General features: G+C 31.6%; 1 protein-coding gene and 1 long non-coding RNA gene across 4 annotated transcripts in view; one reads left to right on the top strand and one right to left on the bottom strand.

Annotated features, from left to right (window-relative positions):
• Positions 1–10,426: 10,426 nt before the first annotated feature.
• LOC116770869 (interference hedgehog-like) overlaps positions 10,427–23,734 on the bottom strand; it is a 30,597-nt gene continuing 17,289 nt past the window's right edge. The window contains exons 3-16 of one of the 2 annotated variants that reach the window (XM_061520932.1): positions 22,605–22,837; positions 21,705–21,896; positions 21,169–21,341; positions 20,671–20,866; positions 20,145–20,361; positions 18,152–18,282; positions 17,098–17,185; positions 16,470–16,576; positions 15,515–15,633; positions 14,409–14,565; positions 14,077–14,274; positions 13,324–13,498; positions 11,801–11,889; positions 10,427–11,123 (exon numbers count right to left, since the gene is read on the bottom strand). In XM_061520932.1, the coding sequence (XP_061376916.1) occupies positions 11,010–11,123; positions 11,801–11,889; positions 13,324–13,498; positions 14,077–14,274; positions 14,409–14,565; positions 15,515–15,633; positions 16,470–16,576; positions 17,098–17,185; positions 18,152–18,282; positions 20,145–20,361; positions 20,671–20,866; positions 21,169–21,341; positions 21,705–21,896; positions 22,605–22,837 (2,189 nt within the window). In that variant the 3' untranslated portion in view covers positions 10,427–11,009. The remainder of the gene's footprint in view (positions 11,124–11,800; positions 11,890–13,323; positions 13,499–14,076; positions 14,275–14,408; positions 14,566–15,514; positions 15,634–16,469; positions 16,577–17,097; positions 17,186–18,151; positions 18,283–20,144; positions 20,362–20,670; positions 20,867–21,168; positions 21,342–21,704; positions 21,897–22,604; positions 22,838–23,734) is intronic. The other variant, XM_061520933.1, reaches the window with a different exon arrangement.
• LOC133318756 (uncharacterized) lies at positions 12,811–22,690 on the top strand. 2 transcript variants are annotated; one of them, XR_009752522.1, is made up of 5 exons: positions 12,811–12,896; positions 13,248–13,515; positions 18,172–18,278; positions 20,704–20,882; positions 22,560–22,690. It is a non-coding gene; the product is annotated as an uncharacterized LOC133318756 (long non-coding RNA). The 2 variants fall into 2 exon arrangements; XR_009752521.1 differs by having other exon boundaries at positions 13,248–13,526.

The raw sequence follows: 23,734 nt of genomic DNA, 5'->3' as shown, positions 1-23,734 counted from the left end.
TATTCTTGTTATTGATTAATTTGGATATCAAAATTATAATCATTATTATTTTACTTATTTTCTATCAAGAACTGTACCGCTCTACTCGGTTTAAACAGTGACGTATTTCTGTCTCTAATAATTAAACAGTCGTTCCAAATAACACGTTTTTAAGACAAAATTCAATAAAGAAACATTTTGATAAATTTTATCTATTTAATTATGAAAAATAATATAACGTTTTCCTCAACTTTGACCTTATTATTTATAGCAACGTTCCCACATTTTATTTTTATGTGATTAATACTCTCGAATATATATAAGCGCAATGGTTAAAATGTACCTATTTTATATTCACTATGAATAACTAATTAACTACATACAAATGTCGTGGTCAGATTCTTTGTAACATAATTTAAAAAGGAAATCAATACCCAGGCCCTAAGGGTTCTAAGACGCATAAACAACAAAATTCTGTTGTACTTAACTTTAAACTACGTCCATATATAAATCTGAATCATATGGGATATTCTTACATAAATCCAACAATCCACTCCACCTCAAATATTTATTATTTATTTAGCTTTAAACGCAAATAAAACGATGAAATTGATAGTTCAAATACTAGTATTGCAATAACTTGACCAAGTGTTCAACAGTGAAAGCGAAAACAGTAGGAAAATGGAATAGATTTTTATAAAACAAATTTATGAATAATGGATTTAGTTACTGTATGTGTTGTTAAGAGCCATTTGTTTTAAAATTGAATGTAGTTGAAATTTTATCAATTACAATATGTACCTATTAGTTGTATATGTAGAATCGGCTATAGATCAGTACTGACACGTACTTAAATTGTATTTACTTATTGTTTAATATAACATTCACAATATAATAATTTTAAGCGAATCTAAACTTCCCTCTTATGAAGTTTTTTTTTCTATTCCTTTTTTAAATCGAAGCTTTTTCAAACGAAATGACGAAAGAGATTCTATGAAAAACTAAAATTCTCTCTAGTGAAAATACTGGGATATCTGCATTCTCCGATTCTGCTAATTTCTGAATTTCGTTTCCTTCTTAATAATCTTAATACCAAAGCGAAATGTAGGGATGAAATGATTACATTTTAAGTCACAATTTTTAGATCAGTTTATTTATTAAAAGTAAAATATCAAGATCTCATCAAAAGTATTATAAAAATGAAATAAGAAAAGGGGAATTAACATTAGATCGATGAAATTGAAAACATATATTAAAAAATGCTTGTAACTTGATAAGAATTGAAAGCTATTTCAGACAAATTTCTGGATAACAGAAATATTTTAGGCGTCCACATATTTCGTACCTTCCGTTCTCAAATATCGTCTATCGAATTAAATTTTTGAAATTATTATTTTTTTATTTTATTGTTTGAGTGATAAAATCAAAGCCTCTAGCGTGATTAAATTTAAAGTTTTTACTTTTTTTTATAATAACTTTAATAACAAATTATATTTGCAATAAGTTACATTAAAATCATTGGTTGTGGGCACATTACCCTTACAAACAGCGATGCAATATATGTATTTAAATAAATAAAATACTAAATAATGAAAGATAAATGTGGATCAAAGTTATTCACGGACAATATAAGCTAACAGCGGCCATTTTGTAGTATTTCAAATTCTACGAATACTTCGATGTAATACAGATATAATTTGTTATATATATTTTGAAAACTCCAATTTATTGAGAGGTATTTCATCAAATACTAGCAAAAATATGGAAGAATAAAATTTTTTTTTGTAATATTATTCTCTAAAATGTCATTTTCTATCAAAGATAACAACTCCATTGTTAAAGTTTTCCTTGTTGATGTACAAAGGAGCGCAGTATTGAGACGCTGGAGCGCTTTGAAGAAAATGCAAATATTTTATAGCAAAAGAAAAACTGTTGTTTTTGGTTATAATAATGTCATATACTCAATTCATAATTTAGAAAACAACACATAATACATTATTCTTGTTATTTAGCGTAGGATAATTTGACGCTCCTGTATTATCAACGTCATTTATAAAACTTATGATAAAAGTATTACAAAGAAATATTTTAATATTATGTAAAAGTACATATATATAATTTTTTTTTAACTTATAGCAAGTTTTTTAAACTCCTTTAAAATATGTTGAATGGGCGCATTTTCATTCCTTCAAAGCGACTGAATACCCGATTATCTCCCCCCACATCTTATTTCGGTTAAAACGTCCTAACACTGAACTACTTATTTAAGTTAACAGACTGTTTACGTTTTAAGATTTAAAAAATATAAAAAAAAAATTAAACATAGAACAATTTTTTAAAAAAGGTTGTCATATCATTTACATACAACTATTTTTATTTTTCAGTATCTGTGTCTGTATTTTTAGGTATAAATAAAAAAGGTTTATCTGTTTATATTATTGAAATAACCGTTTTTTACAAATTATATAAGGTTGTATACAGGCATATAAAATATTATTTCTTTATCAATCTTTGTCTACTTTCTTTAACTGTTGACTCAATTTTAACTGGAATTTCACTGGCAGGAAAAGCTAGGCTACTTTTTATTTATTTTTAAAAACATAAAAAGCTATACCGTACGGATGAAGTCAAGAACACATAGTAAGATCAAAATTCTTTTACTCATCAAAACGTTTTTAGACAATAATTTTTCTTTATACAAGTATACATGTTACTGTGAGTGTTTTTATTTGTTTGTTATTTCATTAAACTTTTGCGTCTTACACTTCTCATAGATATTATTGCGCCTTATAAAATTACTATTAAAATATTGGATGTTATAGTTTTATTAAATTGAAATTAAATCTATAGTATTTAATATAAAAAAAATATATTTAAACTGTCGAGCAAACAGAGAATTCAAAGTAAAATGAAATTAGAGAAACAAAACCTCTTAGCATTCAATGGATTCACCGTGCGGGTGCCGGGTCCATCGAGTTGCAGGTGTAGGTTTAAGGGCCCCTATCTAACGCGAGTTAAATGCTCACCTCCACCATCCAAGCTCCTTTCTCTACCTAAACAAATTTGAAAAGAACCTATAAGGGGTGCTTTAGAAGTACGTTCCAAGAATTAATTGATATTAGTTCTGAATAGGCCCAAGTCTTTTAATAGGTTGTAGAGAGATTTTAACGTTTTTCCTCTCGCTCCCCCTTCTATCGAGTATAAATCCACGATGAACCTATTTGGAGTGAGTTCGTTTGTGAGCTCGTAATATTTATTGACCTTGATGGCATGGTCTTTGGGGATGTTGGTTTCCCAAGGAACCGTAAGCTCTATTATAACAACGCGCTTTAAAATACGCGAATACAGAAATATGTCTGGTCTGGATACCGAGGCACAAATATTCTCTGGGATTTTGTATTGTTTCTCATACCTATCCATCATTGTAGTCCAATGCGAAGCCGCTTTAAGGATAGAGTAAGACTTGACGTTCGATTTTGTAGCCCTAGAGAAGTCTAACAAAACCTACTGATCGCTTTTTGTGGTTATTTCCTTTTGCGCTCTGGCTACCGAAAGGCTAACCACTTCACGTATAATTTCCAGAACCCTATCGTGACGACGCGAGTATTAACCGCTATCCAGGAGTATCTTACATCCCACCAGAAAATGCTTAGCATTTCCAACTGCCTTCCCACAGTTATAGCAAGTTTTTTGGGTACCTTTACCCATCTTACTAAATTACTCTGATCTGGGAGAGTCATTTGGAACGCATTGAGATTAAATTTTAACAATGCTGGCGACCAATCATGAATTAAGGTGCACCATTTTAGTGCTAATAAGATGCAAAAATCTCCTATGTACAACCACTCGTTCTGCATTTCTAAACTTATTGCATGGATCTTATATTTATCATTCTCGTCTTGCCGAATAAAAGACTTCAATATATCCGTATCACGTGAAATACATTAAATGGTAAGAATTTTTGGGACGTACCTATCAAGTATCCAACAAAAATAGATTTTATTTATAATACAAAAGGTATGATTTTTTTTTTATTATCATCTATTACATTATAATTACTAGCTACTGATAACTAACTGCTATACAGCTCAGACACTTTACTTAATCACTTAACCCCATCTGCGTGTCGCTGTAAATTATATAACACAATTATCTGTTCTGATGGGTGTTAGATAAATATTTAATTACTTATCCAGCCATGTTTAAGGATAAATATCTTAAAGTAAATCATTATAAAGCAGTATCTCATATATGAATGTCACAGATAAAAAATTTATTACTCGCATTAAAATGCTAAAGAAAATATATAGCTGTCAAAATGCCAAAACTGTCACTGTGAAGAAAACAATTGCCTTAAAAAATAACTAACCAAATAATACCCTCCGATCAAATAACGTTTAGTATTTCGTAAGTTTGTTTTATCAAAGCATATTTTTTTTATAATCCGTGTCTGTTTTATGAATAAATTTATCAAATCATTGTCTTAAAACTTTAATTTTCTTTGACAATTTACTTAACCAACTTAATAACTTAGATTATTTATGTAATTTTTATGTTCTAGTTTTTGTTATAAATGTAATTGGTAACCATTAAACGGCCATTATTCTATTAAACCAACTCCTTTGCGTTTTCTCCACACAATATTCAAAATTATTGTATTATTCGTTCATTAAAAAAACTATGATATTTGCAAAATATTCCAGAATTAAATTTATCTTTCATCGTCGCAATACTCTTTACAGACTCGTCGTGGTCATCACGTATCAGAGATCCGTGATACATGATGACTTTCATGGGATTGTGCACAGTGCACGTGCACGTCTTTGCATGGACGACGGCCACATTTAAAACATTTAGACCACAAAGTTTTCGTTACAAGAATGTTTGTCTATTTCATTAGTTTTCCAATAATTTACTAACGGAATTAGTGCAATAAAATGGTCCCAAACTAATATATTTCCCACTACTTGAAAGTCGGAGTTCATTTTGCTGGGTTTTTAATTATAACTTGCAAATGGAAATTAAAACTAAGAAGGAATACCTAAAAGCTTCTTTAAATTTATCATTCGAGCACATTAAAAACGTATATACTAATATAATGAAACATAAAAGATCGGGTAGTTTAGGATTAAAGTAAAATAAATTCTTTTATAATGAAGACATTTAAATGACATAAAATATTTTATTACTTTTACAGATAAAAATGTGTAAATAAGTGAAGGAATTTGTCAGCTTCCTGCACAATGTTATCACATCTCAGGACATACGTTGAGTTTCATCTAGGTTAAATAAAAGTTGATATCGAAAGTGATATCGAGGGAAATTTAATGTATGGCTACTGTTTAGTTCCTCATTATATATTTTTTTAAATTAATATTAATTAATGAAAATGCTTTAACCTCGTTTATAAAATCAATTACATTAATTAAAAACACAAGCATTATTAAATACATTTTGTTAATTAATTTATTATAATTGCTTCTTGTTCTCTTGTAATTAATTTCATGCTGAAATTGCTATGAATGTTGTCAACACAGAATTCTCAGAATAAAATAATACTAATTGGATATTTTCGATAAATAAATACGATGTCCCAAAATAATTTTATAAATATATCGAAATACTGCGGATTTCGTATTCATTAATCAATGGCTAATATTGTAAAATCAATTGAAACTAAATTTTTGATTCGATCTTAACCATAGCGCACATATTTTTGTTTAAATTTTGAAATAAATCTTATTTTAATTTTAAAACGATGGTTGTAACAATAATATTGTTTAAAAACTAATGTTCCAATAATAATAATGTCAGCAAGATCACTTCATTTTATTATACAACAAACTAAAGGTAGAGAAAGTGAACCGCATTTCAAACTGATTTTGTGAAAAAGGATTCGTTGCTATTCGTCACGACTTTTAACTTTGTGTTCAAAAAAATCAGGCAGTGTTCGTGTATCTACGTTATTGATAGACGTGTTTTTATTATATCTACATATGTTAACATTTATATAGGTACTTTATTTCTATTATACATCTGTATTTTCTCAATCATGGTATTATACTATACGTTGAGATCCGGAAAGAATAATATTTTTTTTATTAAAACTCAGACTATCACCACCATAATGAAAAATATATTCAACATGTATACCGAAACATGTGAATTCACGTGTTAATAAAATGGCTCTGATCATGGGTACTGAATAATAAAATTAGATTGTAAAGTAATGAACACACAGCTTAAGACCAATAATTATAGTTTGTTCTCAATGTATTATCCCAATGCACGCTGAGATATAATTCCATTAATATCTTTTTTAAATACAAAGAATAATTAACTTTGTTAAGTCATAAAGTTTTAACGGTACATTAGAATTACCGCCAGCGATGTAACAAGGACGAACAAGAGCGAAGTTAGACTAAGGTCGTAAGTTATGGAGCGATACTGTCGCGTGGAGTTGACCTCTCTGCTTCCTGATACTTTGAAGTTAGTAATAATCTTTATGAACAACAATACTTAACTTCTGTTTGATGAAAAGAAAATTGTATATAATTAAAATTTAACCTGTACAATGTTAAAAGAACTGCTATAGTTTTCCAGCTACAAGCTTCCAGGTTAGAGAGAATAGCCAAAAATATTTGATGAATGACTTACTCCAGAAACGAACTAAACTTGTAATATAATAATGATAAGACAAAGACTTCGAGACAATTATTACAACATGTCTAAATCTTTAGAATTATAAGGAATCTATTTCGTAATTAGACGAGGAATTTCCTTCTTGATATATTGGATTAACTATTGGAAGGGTATTTTTCAACCTGCGGTCAATGGGGAGACTTTGTATTGGCGGTTTCTCCCACGATCGCCAACACTACAGTTTGCTACATAAGGCACTTAGTAAAACGTTCCATGGAGTGATAATTATGTACTCACTGTTGGTAGCACCCCTTAGCCTGGGGAGCTTAGGTAGGAATAATGCGAGTAATGACTCCACCTCCATGATGTAAAAGAAAAGAATTTTAAAATGATTCAACCCTCAAGTTTCCCTTCAACTGAGAAGAAGTAACACGAATACAAAGCTTCATTATATATTAGTGCTGAGCGATTAGGGTTGCTTCCAAAAGTAACTGTAAGTACCTAACTGTATATGTAAAATACTGAAGACAGGCATAAAACGCTCGTCACCATTTAAAACGGATTTCAAAGAACTTGAATACCATTAGACTATACGAAACATTTTCTTGTCCTGTCTAACTTTTTGTGTAATTTATTTAAATAGGTATGTAAGTATGTTCATATGTTATAAAAGCGCTCCCTTTTAAACAAATTTTAGAATTATACCTTTATAGTAAAGTTAAACACGACTTCTGTTCAATGTAATAAACGCGTTGCGATACTGTGTAGATCAGGACCTCCAAACGGGGGGAGAGCCCAGGGGGCTGTGAAGAACCATTAGTGAAGGAGAGGGAGGCGTGATATATACTATATATTTGCATTTCCGAATAAATACTCGTATATTTGTTCGATGTATTAACCGGTCGGAATAAACGAGTATCGACAGGACATACGACGTGTTCTGTAAAACAAAAATAAAATGTTTCTTGTATTGTATAAAATAAAATATATATAATTTTAAACAGGATGAACTTAAAACTTAAGATACATGAGTTGGCAATATGTAATACATTTTAATTATCATCATTTTCAATATATTATACTACTTGAATATATGTATATGTACCTAGCTAACGTTATTCCTGAAATATAAATAACGCACTAAAACTTCCAACTCTCGTTCTATAATTGCAATGCTTATTTAAACCTTTCATTATAATATCGAATTCGCAAGACTAATGTTTGTAAAATATTTATTTGTTTTACTTTTTTAAATTATCATGTTAATAAAAAAATACAAATCTTTATAATGTACTTATAATAAATTTCCTCCTGAAGAACATTCGAATGACTGAACCCTGTTCAGTCGTCCACATCACACTGATCAATGTATTGATCCGAATATATTTTATAATATGTTATATTTTTATCGCTTCACTGGTCATGCAAATACTTTAACATAATAAAAGATTTCAGATAAACAACCGTCAAAATATTAAAGCTTTACAATATTTTTCTGTTTATGTAACAAATTACCTTAACTTGAAATATAGAATAATGTAATAAAAACCTAAAGATTCCTTTCTTTTTAATATATTTTTATTAACTGAGTCTGTCGTGAGAAGATTATATGTATCCTTTTGGGGTCTTCGTAGTCGGGTATAAACGACAATGCGTGATAAATTATGCAATGGACGAGATCAGGTGATGAGAATAGGTTTCCTCTAATTTTCTATAGAGCTCGTGATAGAATGTTTCCTTACTTTCCTCCTTGTATTTTTTATAAAAATATTATAACACGCAAATTCGTTAGGGGAACGTTGCAAATGTTTTAACTATAATCCATATCAGATGAAAAAAAAATTATCATAGCAGACATTCGTTAACTTTGAGATAAATTAATCTTAAAGTACAGGAAGTTCATCTATAAAATAAAATTGGAATAATAAACAATTTGACTTGATCGTAAAATGTTAAATAGAATTTATTATTTATGATATAATCGACGAATTAAAAAATACGTTCACATGTAATTAATACAATTGTAAGACAATTCAGTCACTCTTCACTCACGTCATCATTAAATCATCCGCCTGCTCTCGCGTAATGAAACGCTGAATTTAATCTGATGATAAATATTTGACAGGGAGCTTTCGGTTCGTTGTTAAAGTTATTTAAAATATTTCCGAGATGCGAACAAAATGAAACGCGCACATTCGCAATCCAATCTCAATACATCCCGATAACTGTTCAATCCGCGTTTATGCATCGATATATCGAATTTATTTGACGGTTAAATAAATGTGATCATTAATAAGTAATAACGTGTCTTTGTTTTCATTGCTCTGTATGAGGCTTGTAAATAACGACGAATTAAATCTTCGGTATACTTTTGTCATTCATTCTTAATACTTAGCTATCTATTCCAGTAGTGATATAGGAAAATATCGATTTCTTTTTATGTCAGAAAATAAAATTATTCGATTCAAACTTAAAAGTTCTAAGCCGATGTATTTGGATATATAAAAATCGATTAGACAAATTGCTATTCCAATATTAGCATGGAAATTATTTAGTATATATATTAATTTTATTTTAATTTGAAATTGTTCCTATAAACGTCAAATTACACAAACATTATAACCGCTTGGTTAAAGCTGCGAGTGTTTTGACTGCACCAAAACCAATATTATTTTACTACTTAAGCAACATCAGCGCTTAAAACATAATTGCTTTAAGCGCTAATTGTTTGAACCGGAATCGGTTAAGTTAAAATTTTAAACAAAATTACGAATAAAATTTTAATATAATTTTTTATAAACGTCCTTATTGTCAAATACTCTTTTGTTGTGTAAAAAGTTTTCAAATAAAAAGATCATGGTAAAGTAGAAGTCGAGTCTTTTAAATACTTCACGAGATAAGTCAGTTTATTTTGTTGTCAGTAAAAGACAGTTAATGAAATACATAGTACGTCGCATTTGTAACTTTGGATTACAAACTCTAAAAACCTATGTATTGAATTACAGCGTGTCGTGCAAACGTGTCCTTGATACAAATGATATATAAATAATAATATAATATGTTTAAGATAATAAAATCTTTTATTTACTAGATATAGCTAAACTAAAACCAAATTAAAATGAAAGTATCAAAGCTATAAGGATACAGACGATGGTCGTAAAAGCTAATTAGCGAATAAAATTGCGATTTACGAATAAGGACTTGCTTAAAGCGAGCAGAACACATTACAGTTGAACGCGATCACTGTATTGCCAGACTTACTTACAATACTAGCTTTTCACCGCGACCTTCGCCGTTTCCCTTGTCTGCGATATTAACTTCTATACAAAACGCCGTATTTTTTCACAATACAAACGAAGTCGTCGAATAGTGTATGTTTCCTCGAGCACATGATAAGAAAGCTGTTATTTTATAGAAATAAAGATTATAATTTTTATGAGACATTTATAGACGTCCGTCTTTATTAAAAATATATTTTTATTCTACCTTAAATATATATATATATTATAATTTATTATTATGTTATTCATGAAATATATTTCTAGTTGTTTATATGTTAAAATGACTGTCCAAATCATTGATGTAAAAGCTAAAGTCCCGCAGGCTTCTATTCGAAGCGTCATTCGCAATAATGATTAATAAACATAAAATATCTCATTAATTTTCTTTCTCAGATTTTATTCATTAATTTCATTGTTTTTTATATTTAAAACTTTATAAAAAAAATATTTTTCATTTAATGTAATAATATAAAATTATGTCAATGGCAACACTACGCAACGGGAATATATATTAAATAAATGTACACGTAATCGAATGTCTTTATTATAAGATCAGTCTGTATAGCGTCATCTCTCCGACACTAGTCATTTGTTATAAAACGAGATTTAATCAAAACATTATAACATTCACCATACAATTCGAAAACATTACACGCTCGAATCGAAACAGTGACACAAACATACGTACATTAAAGAGAAATTAATTAAATTTACACAATATTAAGTACAGAGCCGAAACATCACGTTACAAACTAAACCAAATCAATACATGTATATCAATAGCTCCAAAAATTTCCAACCTACATACAAGGAATGATCAAAAATAAATCAGATCTATATTAAGTAAGCGTCTCTATAAATAAGAACATTCGCCAGCTCTTTGCCTATTTCACATCGCGTGAAGCGACTTATAATACTTAGGAAGTTAAATTAAATGCATCGTCGGACTTAACAGTTACAATAAATATATTTGTTTTGTACTCAAAAGTCTGTTTGTTGGGCGACAGTGTTATCACATTCAAACCGCCGCCTGGTACAGCTTGAGGCGCGCTCTTTATATACAATAAGGCTCATTGCACACGGACGGCGTGGTAATTAAGGGTCGTTTCACACGTACTGCCTCGAAGGTCCGTTCTTCCTGGAGTGAGCTTCGTCACCGTCGGTATTGTTACCGCAGTTGTTGTTGTGAAGGAACGACATCTCCACCCCGGGCTCGCTTCCCTGCGACAAATAGACAATAATCAATATATGCAATTGTGTTTCGATATTTCATCGTGTTAAACTAAACATATATATATATAACTAAGAAAGATTTTGGAAAGACTGATTTTACATAATATCGTCGTGGTCCAAGATTCAATTCCATATAGTGTCAATTTAAATCATCCATATCAACTCGACGTCGTCGGCGTGGTCTTGGGAGTTGGGTTTGAAGAGTTTTTTTTTTCGGTATACTTCAATAAAATTAATATAGTAACCAACTGGAGACCCCTCCCACACAATCACCCCCTCTCATTTCGTGTTTCTTAGGGAACTCCACCGTGTTTGATTAAATTGTAGCTCATATCCGAGTTACATCAAAACTCTAAGTTATAACAAAATCTGTTCAGCATTTTTTTACTTGAAGGAGCAACAAACATCCGCATATCTCACAAATTTTCTTAATTCTAATGTTATTAACGTATAAAATATTGTCTTATTTTTTACTACACACAAGCAGACATATAATATATATGCAACATTGTAATATATTTTAAGCCATGCGGAGGTCTTTTCAAACTGGTCGTCATGTGATTTAGTCAACGTACTGTTGTGACAGTGAATATAGTGTACACTTGGAGGGTAGTTTGTTTTATGTCATAAAACTCAAAGGAAATACATATATATAAGTTACTAACCTCAGTATGCATTGGATTTGTTGTGATGCTGATAGGAACTTTGGCGGGGCGATACCCGTTAGAGCCTTCCGGGACGGAACCTTTCTCTTCTTAAAAAAAATAATAATAATATTTTAAACTTAACATATATACTAATTACACGGACATTTAAAGCATTATTAAATTATATATAAAAAGAATAAAAAAATAATAGAGATATTTTAGAAATTTCTCATTGAATTAATTTTAATTTCGAATATTTCTGAACCATAGACTAAATATGGCAACACAAAACAATAGTACAATTTAATAGGAAAATATATTTTAATTTCTCGTTTAATAGAAAAATAAGACGATCTTAAAAAAATTATATAACAATAAGAAAATATTAATTCTTTATAATCTATGGTAATTTCGAAAATAATATTTCGAATTTTACTATGAAACTGAATTTACAATATGACAACATATTTTATCAAGTAAATTTAAATTTTTCTTACATCTTAAGTATCGTTATCCGTTCTGGGAGTTTGTGTTTTTTAAATTTTATTTTTTCCTAATGAAAAGCCTGATAAAATTCTCAGAGGGAATTCTTAATACGTTTTCTGAAATAAGATCCTATTTAAATAGCGTTTTTAAGGAGAAACCCTTAACGAACATTATAATTACGTTAAATTACATCGTATATTTTATGTACGGTTATTAGACTATGAAAACATAACTCCGAAAGTAATATAAATATATATATATAAAAACGCGTTTACATACTTCAAGAGGTAAGAAAAGATAATTCCATTTTTTAAAATGATACCATAGACGAATAAACTTAATAATTTCTAACTTTGTATCTTAATATTAACCTTTTAAAAACACAATAAAAGACCGCCCAATGTAAAATTGACAGAGAATATAAAACATTATGTAATCCTCATAAAGAAGAAATCAAATCGCACTCATTCATTCATTCGTTCATTCGTTCAAACATTCATTTATCGATACACATTCGTTCTTCCGTACTTTTATTACAGCCATTGAGTATTTCTTTACGCCCGTGCCCCTCGCACCTCGCGTGTTATGGAGCTCCAGTACGGCTGGTTATAAATAATTCATTGAACAGGTACGCGTTAACTCGGGCCAGGCGCTGAAGGCCGTATTAAATTTACATTTGACATCACAGTATCAACACGACCTACAATTTACACACGATAATGTTGTTATCTTATAATGTATTTACAGTGATTTTATTCCTTTTCCACTGGCTTCATATTGAAATATAAAACATATTTTAATTTAGATCTGTATGTCTTTTGGTAGACTCTCAAAATAAATGTCGACTTCAACCGCACGTATAATATATAAGGCTTCTTATGCAAACTTAAGTTGAATGTTATCGATTATAATGTCCTCGAACATCTGTTACCTATTGCAATTAAGACTGTAAGATTATGAACAAGCGATACATTTACAGCCAACGACACGACGGATACGATACGACATGTCGTATGATGTAAGCGGTCTATCAACATCAACATCATCATACTTACTGGTCGCCGGTCGTCGTCGTCGGCACATCAGCACAAGGGCGGCGAGCAGCAGCAGTAAGACAGCGGCACCCGCCCCTCCCGCCGTCACGAGGGCGCTAGGAGCGCGGGGGGGACTCGCGGGAGGAGGGGCGGGCTCCGGGGAGGGGGGCGCCGGACCACGGAGAGTCTTGGCGTTCTAGGACCATTGGACGAGTGATTATCACGTTAATAATAATTAATATATATACTTTAGTTTTTATAGTAAAAGATTTGTGGCTGTCTCATGCAAAGATTTAACTAAGGGTTTTGATGAAATTTTTTTTTAAGTTAGCTTGGATATCGGAATTAGAGGAATATTAATATTTATCAAAGACATTCCAGTTCTCGAACAGTCATGCCGTGATAGGCGTGTTTTGTGACGTCACGTGACGCATTATAGATGTCGCCACTGATATCATGTCTATTTCTTTAAGCTTTATGCATATTATCTGAGGCGAATTCCAAAGTCTATGGCAAAAATTTTATCAGTGGGATGCACGAATAGATCATTGTATAACGTAAAATAAACTTCAGAGACAGAGAATAAAGGAGGGAAGAAATAACAAGGATCTGTTTAAGTAATCATGCATCACAGTTAAATTAAATTCATAGAGATATATATGGAATAACAAATCAACCAACACGGGCTGGAATCAAATCTACAACCTAGACAATTTCCGGTTTCAGTTACCTTTACGAATTTAAATTCATTCACACGAACAATTGAATATATACCAAAATAGCGCTGAAGTCGCTCGGGGCATTCGATATGTATGCTTGTATCTTGAGCTCGTAGGCGGTGTCCGGCGAGAGGTGTTCCAGCATGAGAGACCTCGTAGACCCACCCGCTATGACCTTCTCGTAGGCGCCCGCCGTAGACACCGCGCGGTAGTATACGTAGAAGCCCTCCGGTGCTACGCCGTCAGGGGGCATCTACGAGGGAATGTAATCAAAACGATTTTAAACTATATTTATTTATTTAACTGCTTAATTTATTTTTAAATTTTAGTAAAAATAAATCTACCATCTCGTCAAGTCTAGTATAAACTAAGATTTTGTTAGCCTACCGTCCAATTCAGTTGTATGCTGTGTGGTGACAGAGCAACAGCATTATCCAAGACGGGTCTCCTCGGAGCCTGCGACGATCCTCGCTGTAGGAAAAACCTTCCGCTACTGCGACCCAACTTGTTATCCTGATTAGAATATACGGCCGCTATTCTGAATCTATTGGAAACAACATTATGTACAATACATACACTGAAACAAATATATAAGCCGACGAAATAAATTTAATTAAATAATTTCTATAATATAAATCTATTTCATCATTTCATTACTTAGTATAATATGATTCAATATAAAAACCAATATAAGTTTATATAAAATGTTCACTGAAATTGAATGTGTCATACCCATTTATATAGAAAAAAAAATATTTTATCAATAACGTGTTATAAATCGGTAACGTTCATTCAAAGTGTATTTATTTATTGTTTATAAAATTTATTAATTTTTTTTCGACGTTTATCACTTCTGACGCACGTTCCGATTTTTTTTTAATAAAATGGCGGAATATTTTTTTTAAATATTTTTTTTTAAAGAGTTAACGTTTTCAGTGAATATGATTTTGTTGCTTGTGTCGCATAAATAACAACTGTTTATTGTTTCGTATCATTGAATGTATATCTAAAGTATTGCAAAATAAAAATATACAAGTCGTCTGTTAAAATTTGGATGGAATTATTTTAAGTCTATTTTTATATTTAAGGTTATCGGTATATTTGTCACTAGTACGGGTGTTTTGTTTTTCAACGCGAATTCTTACTAGCTAAGGATATAGGTATATAAAATTTCTGTAGTGCAAATTTTATACACCTATATCGTTGTTGGTCAGATCAGAATAATATTCTAAAATTAAAAAATAATACTGGCGCCTTGAGATGACTCATTATGCAATTAAGTAAAATCAGCATTAAGTAATGAGAACTCAAAAAAAATATTGGATAATTTTACAAAACGAATAAAAAAAATGGTCTGTTATAATTTAAAAAAAAACTTAGAATAATATTTTAGTCACTGCTTCAGTTATTTAAAAACAAAAATTGACACTGACGTCATGTCATTTGTCACCTGTCAAAGCGACATATTTGTTTTTATTGACGTAATGACTCACTTATAATATTTGTCTGGTATGAGTCCGTCTATTTCAAACGAGTGTATGTGTGCTGGTATGTCGTGGTTAGCTGTCTGCCATTGGACGTTCGATGAATTAGTCGCCTCTTTATATTGAACCTTCAAAAAAAAATTACATCAACATTTAAATTACGAACAAATTTAAAGCATTTTTACGCAATATCATCCATACAATTATTTTTTTTGTTATAGAGAATTAATAATGACAGTCAAAAACAAATTAATTATGTGGTTCCAATTTCAAAAAGTAAATAAAAGGTATGGATTGTATAAAAATTTGATTTTGGAACTTAAAAAAAACATTATTAGATTAATCAATCAATACATATTATAAAACAAAGTCCCCAGCCGCGTCTGTATGTTCGCGATAAAAAGAAAAACTATTGCACCGACTCAATAGCGTGATCCTCGAGGAAGGTTTTAGTATATAATTTGTTATGTTTTGTATTTACTTGTGTGTACATTAACGATATTTGTTGAAAATGTCGGAAAACCATGAGCAGTCTGAGGGTTTTTAACGAAAACGCTGCCTAAAGTCTTTGAGGTATAACAAAATAATATATGGTGGAATTGTGTATCTTATACAGGTTTACAGAAAAGTCCGCGGTGGCATATGTCTATACCTTAAGGATAACATACTATATCCATTTTACAATTCTTAAAACATGGCATTTCTAAAGCGTTTATTGGAAAGCTATTTACATAAATACGGTACTAAGTGTTATAAAAATAAATTACTTCGTTTTCAAGCCTACGTCACTATCTGCAAATTATTTTTTAAATCATTCAAATCGGGCGTACCATTTGCAAGTTATTATAATGTAAGTTTAATAATTGTCAAAATAAAATATTATTTTATATTTTTTGCAAAGAGACCGTGCGAAGCCGGGGCTGGTACCTAGTTATATAATATGGTGAAAGGAGAAAAAACATACCTTGAAGAACTGTATGGGAAGCCCGTGGTTGTCATGGGACCACGATACCATAACGCTCTCGTCAGACAGACGGGACACGTTCGGACGAGATGGTGGAATTAATACAGCTACAAACAAAAAATATTATATTACTGTACTGTACTGTACTGTACTGCACTGACTGTACTGTACTGTACTGAACTGTACTGTACTGTACTGTACTACACACACACACACACACCACGCAAATAGTATTCAATACATTACATCATAAGTATAATATAAAAGAAGCAAGAGAGTGATATCAAAATAATGTCTTAATATGTTTACTAGCTCATTCCCGTGACTTTGTCTGCTTTTTTTATGTATTAACGAAGTCTTCGTATATGCAAATCGTGCATCACTGAACACAGGATGCCTATAAAATTTCAATTTTTTTATATAATAACTGTCTATTGAATAGTGATATCAACATATTTTTTTTATTTGTCCGGCCATGTAAGTATATATACGGCTAAATATTAGAGAAATAAAACTTAGAAAAATTTACTTTGACATTTGTCTAATTTGTTATAAAGATTATGTATAGTCTATGGTTACAGTATATACTTTATAGTCTCTGGCAACAAGAGAAAAAAAAAATTAAAACCTTTATGCTTCCTGGGATTCTTTTTGTTGTGTCGCTTCGGTTGCTGGGACGGTACGTGCATTGTCTTAGTCACTTCAGATGAATAATCCTTAAATGCAACAAACACATTAATATATTACAAAAACAAACAGAAACAACGTCCAAATAGAACATCGGTAATTGAAAACCGACTAATGCAAAACTAACCGACACCGGACTTAATTCTAAAACAAATAACACGAAAATTTATAATCAGATAACAGAACTATCGATTTATATCTGAAAGTATAGAATGTTTGCGCTGAACGCAACGCTCGACCATGGTATTAAATTAGCGGAACAAACGTGTAGCGGTTTAAAAAATATATATACAAATTGTACCTTAAGTGACATCAAAGGTCATTAAGTTTATATGGATAGAATGATTTGTGACTTAAAACATACATTATATATATATATCTTCTATGATAATTTTCTATGGTATAAAATTACAAGACCAGTAACAATATGGAAATAGTTTTTGAGTCAATAGTTAAGTAAAATAAGAAATACTTAAAAGAAATTAATTCTTTCTGGATGAAAAGGTTTAGGATATCACAAAATAATTGTTTTTATACATCGACATAAAAGGAGGGTAGTTAACAAACCGCTGCATTTATGATATTATATTGTACATATTTAAAAAAAATATTTTTCTTTGATAACTTTCCTACTCCCTATTTGACTTGATATTTGCAAAACAATTAAAAATTCATTCGCATCTAAAATAAACAAAATAAAAGCTCTATGTATCTTAAGATTATGTAAATTTTGAGATATCTATTGTAGATTAGATTCTAAGATATTGTAGTGCTTTAGATAAACAGAAGAGAAATACAATCTATGGAATAGAATAGACTTCCATCTGATATAGCACATAATTTTTGACGAACTGGAACAAAGAATCTCTCTATCTCTCATCTCTTTCTCTCTTTCTTCTCTTTTCCCTCCCTCCCTCTCTCTCTCACGTATTGCTTTGTCTCAGTCACTCTCTACTTCCCTCTTCTATTTGTATATAAGCCAAATATTAACTTACGGGATCGTTAACCTGTACAGGTACAACGCTGAGTAAGGCAGCGTCCAGGGCACACCTCCCCCCTCCGCACGCCGCACACTGCACCACGCCCGCGTGTCGCTTCTCAACATGATCCAAACGTAATGAGGTCTCTGGTCATAATATTCATGTTATTATTAAAGTAAGTTATTAATTTTTTTTTTTTATGAGAAAGGTGGCAAAGGAGCAGTAGTTACCGTCGCCCATGGATGCGTTGCCAACCTTGGTTGATGAGGAAGAGTGAGGGGTATAAGGAGATGGCAGGAAAGGGTGTGAATAGTGCAAGGGCAACCGTCTCTATCACTCATCGGACGCAACGCAGCCATTAAAGACTACTTCACGTCGTACTTTTGTGAGAGAGAGGTTCTGCCCCGATCGGACCAGTCCAAGTTCGAGCTGTAGTAACTTGACACAGCTAAGCGTTACCACCTTATTACCATATATCGTTAGGCTGAAGGTAGTTTATAGTAGAAAAAACAAGAGTTTAGTCCAATTATAACCTGATTATAAGAAAATATTAGCAATTTTACACTGAAAGAGCCTTTCAGTCCAATGTGTTCGGGCTATCACTGTCATACTTATTAGTAAGGAATAATTTTTGTTTCGTATTACTAACGATACATGAACTTTCTTTTTTAAAATAAGTCTTTAATAAATTTTAACTTTATGTCCTTCCATGTTACGAATGCTTCGTCTTAGTCATATAGATTAAAGAAAGTATTATTAACCAACTTTAAGGAAATAATTTATATAGTCTATGGTTTCAAAAATATATACACATTCATAAAAGTTAGGTTAGTGAGATGTAAGATTTTCGCGAGTATTCACTGAAATAAAACTAATATTTTTCGTATTTACCACGCGATTATAATTATTTTTATTTTTATCAACACACTCCTCACGTTTCGGCTACTTTGCAGCAACCGTGATCACGGGCAGACGAGATCTCGTAGTAAATACGGAAAGTATTAGTTTTATTCAGAGGTCTGGTTCTTCTTATAATTTTGGAAATTATTTTGTTCTATGCAAAAAAACATTACCCTTAGCGAAACAATAGTCATTATTGTCAGTAATGCATAAAAACCAAGAACTTAGTCTCCCTTAGTAGGACTGCGATACGTACTGAATTACGCTTTCACGTCGCTTGTACATTTACTTTACGAGACAGAGGTTTATTTCTGCACATAAAAGCCTCCACTTTTCAATAGCCAGTAAATTTACTTTTTCTAAAATATATTCAACTGTAATAGCCATGAATTTTTTAACAAAGAGATTTTGTAGCTCGTACAGTCAGATGAGCTCTGAAGAGTTACAAAGTAGGCTAGTCGAGTTTTTAGTTGGACTCGTTCATTGTAAAAATAGAGTCTGTTTGAATTGAACGTTTATTTATTATGAAAATCTGTATTCGGACGAAGCTTAACGTTATACAAGAGAATATAATGAGAACTTTCTATTTTATATTTAATTTATATTTTTTCCACGAGCGACTGTTAAGTGAAGATAAGACATTTTGCTTGCATGGGCCAACTCGCCTTTCTGAATCGTTTTAAGGTGATTTGAAAAGAAATTGTCATTGTCAACGTATCCATACAAAAGGCCTACATTTTAAAACAATATATACAGAATGGCATAAGTATTCTTGCGTGGTGACATGTACCAAAAATAACTCTAACTAAGATTTATCTATGAGCTGCTATGTCTCGAATATTATGAATGTCTCAAACATTTTTATTTCGTCTAATGGATATTCTTTCGCTGTGTTCAAAGCCAACCCTACCCAACACCTCATCTTAAGGTACTCGTAACTTAGTGAACATTATAAGCAGTAACCAGAGAAACAAATATATATACACTGTAAAATTACATACAAAAAAACTTTTGCATAAAATTAATGAAATTTAAACTATTGGCCTAAAATTATGATATTTTAAATTTTATTGGCCAAAAAAAAACAAAAATAATGTGATTACAATACCCGTGGCTAGTACTCCGGGACCGGTATTGATGGGTTCAGCGTTATGTATCCAATGTACGGTGGGAGGCGGTTGACCGCGTGGGATTCCGCAGGATATGAGGGCCGGGGAACCCTCGCTAGCGTTCACACTAGCTGCGGAACCCTCCCACTGAGGCGGCCGGAGCGCTATCACCTTCCACGAACGACGGATGTCATTCGCAGAACAAGTATACACACCCTAGAAATGTGTACTAAGTTTAATCAAGTGTTTAAACTTATTTCACTTACGATATACGTTTTACTCGGGGTATTTTAAATTTTTACTTCCACGTGGGCTCACAATGGGCTACTTCTTAAAACTACCGACAACGGCTAGAATCGAAATAAAAGAAATACGTAAATTGAGAAAAAATATGATCGAGCGAAGTGTGAGTTTGGAACTTGGAGTAGTGTTGTACTACATGAGAATTAGCAACCTATTTTTCAAATTAAGAGTGTAAATAAAAAATGACGGTAACTATATTTAGACCTTCCTAACTAACCATACCTCATTTTTCTCATCAAAGCGTTCTATAACCAGCTCGTGGTTCGCTTCAATGACACCATTGGGGCCAGTCCAGCGAACGTGTGGTGGTGGACTGCCAACAGCGTCACACCACACACGAAAAATACCACCAGATGGAACTGAAGCTGTCAAAACACCATCTTGCATGGTGCCTGCGTAGTCTTCAGACTCCAAAAACCTGAGAAAGAAGTTTGGTAAGAGGACAAGATTCTGATACGTTAGATTATTATGAAGGTAGACTAAAAGTTGCCCTGCTCGTATGCCCTCGACCGGAAATAGACGTTTACTCTGTACATATAGTTTGAAATTTCAATAAAGTCTCATTTGCTCTTCTATAGAATTAATTCAATAAGTCATTTTAACAAGACATTCTTGTCTTGTCTAAGACATTCATATATAACGACATAAATATGTTACATTAAGCTCAACGAAACTGAAACGAATAAATTTAATAGACAAGGGACGCCAAGTATTACGAACCTGTAACCCCCATTCCCTTCATGCTGCACCCTGAGGTAGACTCTCTCTGGGAGGTCCACGACCTGTTCACTGATATCATTAGTCGCTGTACAACCGTAAGTTCCACTGTCTTCAGCTGTCGCGTTTTTTATCACAAGTACTCCGTACGGAGAATCTATAGTTCTTCTGGAGCCCTGAAAAAAACAGCTGTCTCAAACGTCTGGAAAGACGCTTTGAACTGACTTCAAAAGAGAAGTTCCTAGACTTTCTTTGAGAATTGATTTTAATTAATGTTTGCACTCGGAACTATTTGTTCTCAAGTTTGAAGAAGTGATTTGAAATATAATGGAGTTGTATAACTAAAAAAAAACTATCAAATAACAATCCCTTCCGATACTCACCGGGTTTCCAGAGATTATCTTTAGCAGGTATACGACTCTATATGAATTATGAAATATAACAATTATTCTTCCTGAGTAAGTTTAAGTTATTTATTACATCAATATTACCAAATCATTTTTATAAACAAAAAAATTAGTTGTTATGTTTTATGTTACCTTAGTTTCCTTCCACCAACTAAGCCTAGCAGGAGGCTCTGATGACGGCTCCCTACAATGTATTACGACTGTGTTGTATAAAGGTGCTGTTATAACTCTCTTTTCCGGACTATTCCTACTAAGGTCCAACTTAGCGACCGAAAGACGAGCGGGAGTTGACACCAAACTAATCGCTCCATACCAAACGACGCACTAAAAAGACATTTTTGATTAAAATTACATCATAATATTAATCACACGCAAATTAAGACTTTAAAGCAACAGAAATAGATTTCAATATTATTTGGTATAAATTATTATTTAAGCTTATTTTACGACGATGCTACTAAATGAATACATATGTTTCAAAAATAATTGTTCCCAAAGCGAGATTTCGAATAAAATAGAAACTTGTCTGTTGTCTTTGTATTGATTCTTTAGTAGAATTGTCGAAATTCTTAGTATTTCAAAAACATATTATTTGACGTACTTCATTCGGAACCTATTCCACGAACTTGTCGATGTATCGATTTAAGCAAGGTCTCGTTTTTTTTTTTGAAGATCGTCAAGATTCAAGAACTTTTATGAACTATATTAATTTTATCCAAAAAAAAGCTTTTAACCATCTAGATAAAATTTATTATATTACATAATTTTTTTAATTCCGACTTTAAATATTTATATCAAATAAAGTATTAAAAATAATCATTAATATTAGCTGGAATTGAACCTAAGACTCTGAGATAACGTATTCCGGCCTCATTGCTAACTAAGCTATAGTGCCTTAAGTCGGTGAATTTGTCAATGTAAATAATTTAGGCAAACCTTAAACGTTGCTAACACTAATCTTATACATACTTTTTAAATTACTTGCAGGTATCCCAGTTAAAGCCGATGGTTATGAATATAAATATACAAAACCTGATAGTAAGTAGTGGCCGTATCTTCTTTAATCTTAACGACGAGTCGTGTGGACACTCCGTCTTTGTCGTTGAAGCCGTTCAGATCTGTCCAGTCCGTCCAGTTGGGAGAGTCGTATCTCCACCGCCACGCGAGCCTCTCCCCTGGCACCCGCACCGCGCACTCGAAGCTCACCTCGTCGCCGACAGGGGCTGATACTGACTCGGGATGTTTGGTGAATCTTATGTCGATTTCTGTAAGCAATATTAAGGTCGTAGATACGCTTTCAAATATTTATTTGAGATTTCTCAAGTACTAAGACTCATTTACGACACACAAATATAAGGACATCTTCAGAGAAAATTTTATCAATATTGATATTTAAATAATATAAACCCTCCAACACCTTCTTCACGTACATTATTTAAAAATATATATCAATATGAAATTGAAAAAATGACGTACTATAAAATAAATCAATTAATAAAATGATGTATTAGCTATTAGTTAAATAAATTTCGTTTTTTTTTTTAATTAGTTTAATTCATTACAGAGTCTAAAAAATAGTTCTTATATGACACCTTAGTCTCAATCACAAACATTCATCAGTAGTATTTACTGTATTTATAAACTTGAGATTTACCTAAAGATACAATAATTAATAATTAAAATTATTCTAAAAGTTAGAAAATATACAAAATACACTTAAACTTACTACACCACATAAAAAACGATAAGTACTTATTATATTAATAAATTTAGATGGAGTTATGAATAAAACGACATAGAAATATAAAAACATCTCCAGAGAAAATTCAATAGCAAAGGAAACAGATTTAGAAGTCATATGAAATAAAATCAGCGTATGTTTGGTGGTACCACGTTTTTTATTCGCATACCACAGAACGATACAAGTCAAAATAAAACGAATGAAAAAAAAAACTCGCCGTCCTTGATACGAAACACTTTGTGATCTCGATATGAGGATGACGCATCCGATATTAAAAATAAATTAAATAAACTAGAGACAAATACGTTTTTTTTTTTATATATGCTCAAATTCTTATGAACACCATAAAACTCACGCCGTAAATTTTATCTGCGCTATGTATTTACACCGACAGACGGCCTTAAATCATTTAATATATTTA

Source organism: Danaus plexippus, chromosome 7 (assembly GCF_018135715.1).
Source record: "Danaus plexippus chromosome 7, MEX_DaPlex, whole genome shotgun sequence".
Lineage (NCBI taxonomy): Eukaryota > Metazoa > Arthropoda > Insecta > Lepidoptera > Nymphalidae > Danaus > Danaus plexippus.
The sequence above is the reverse complement of the archived record's forward strand: the minus strand, read 5'-3'. Positions and strand labels throughout refer to the sequence as shown.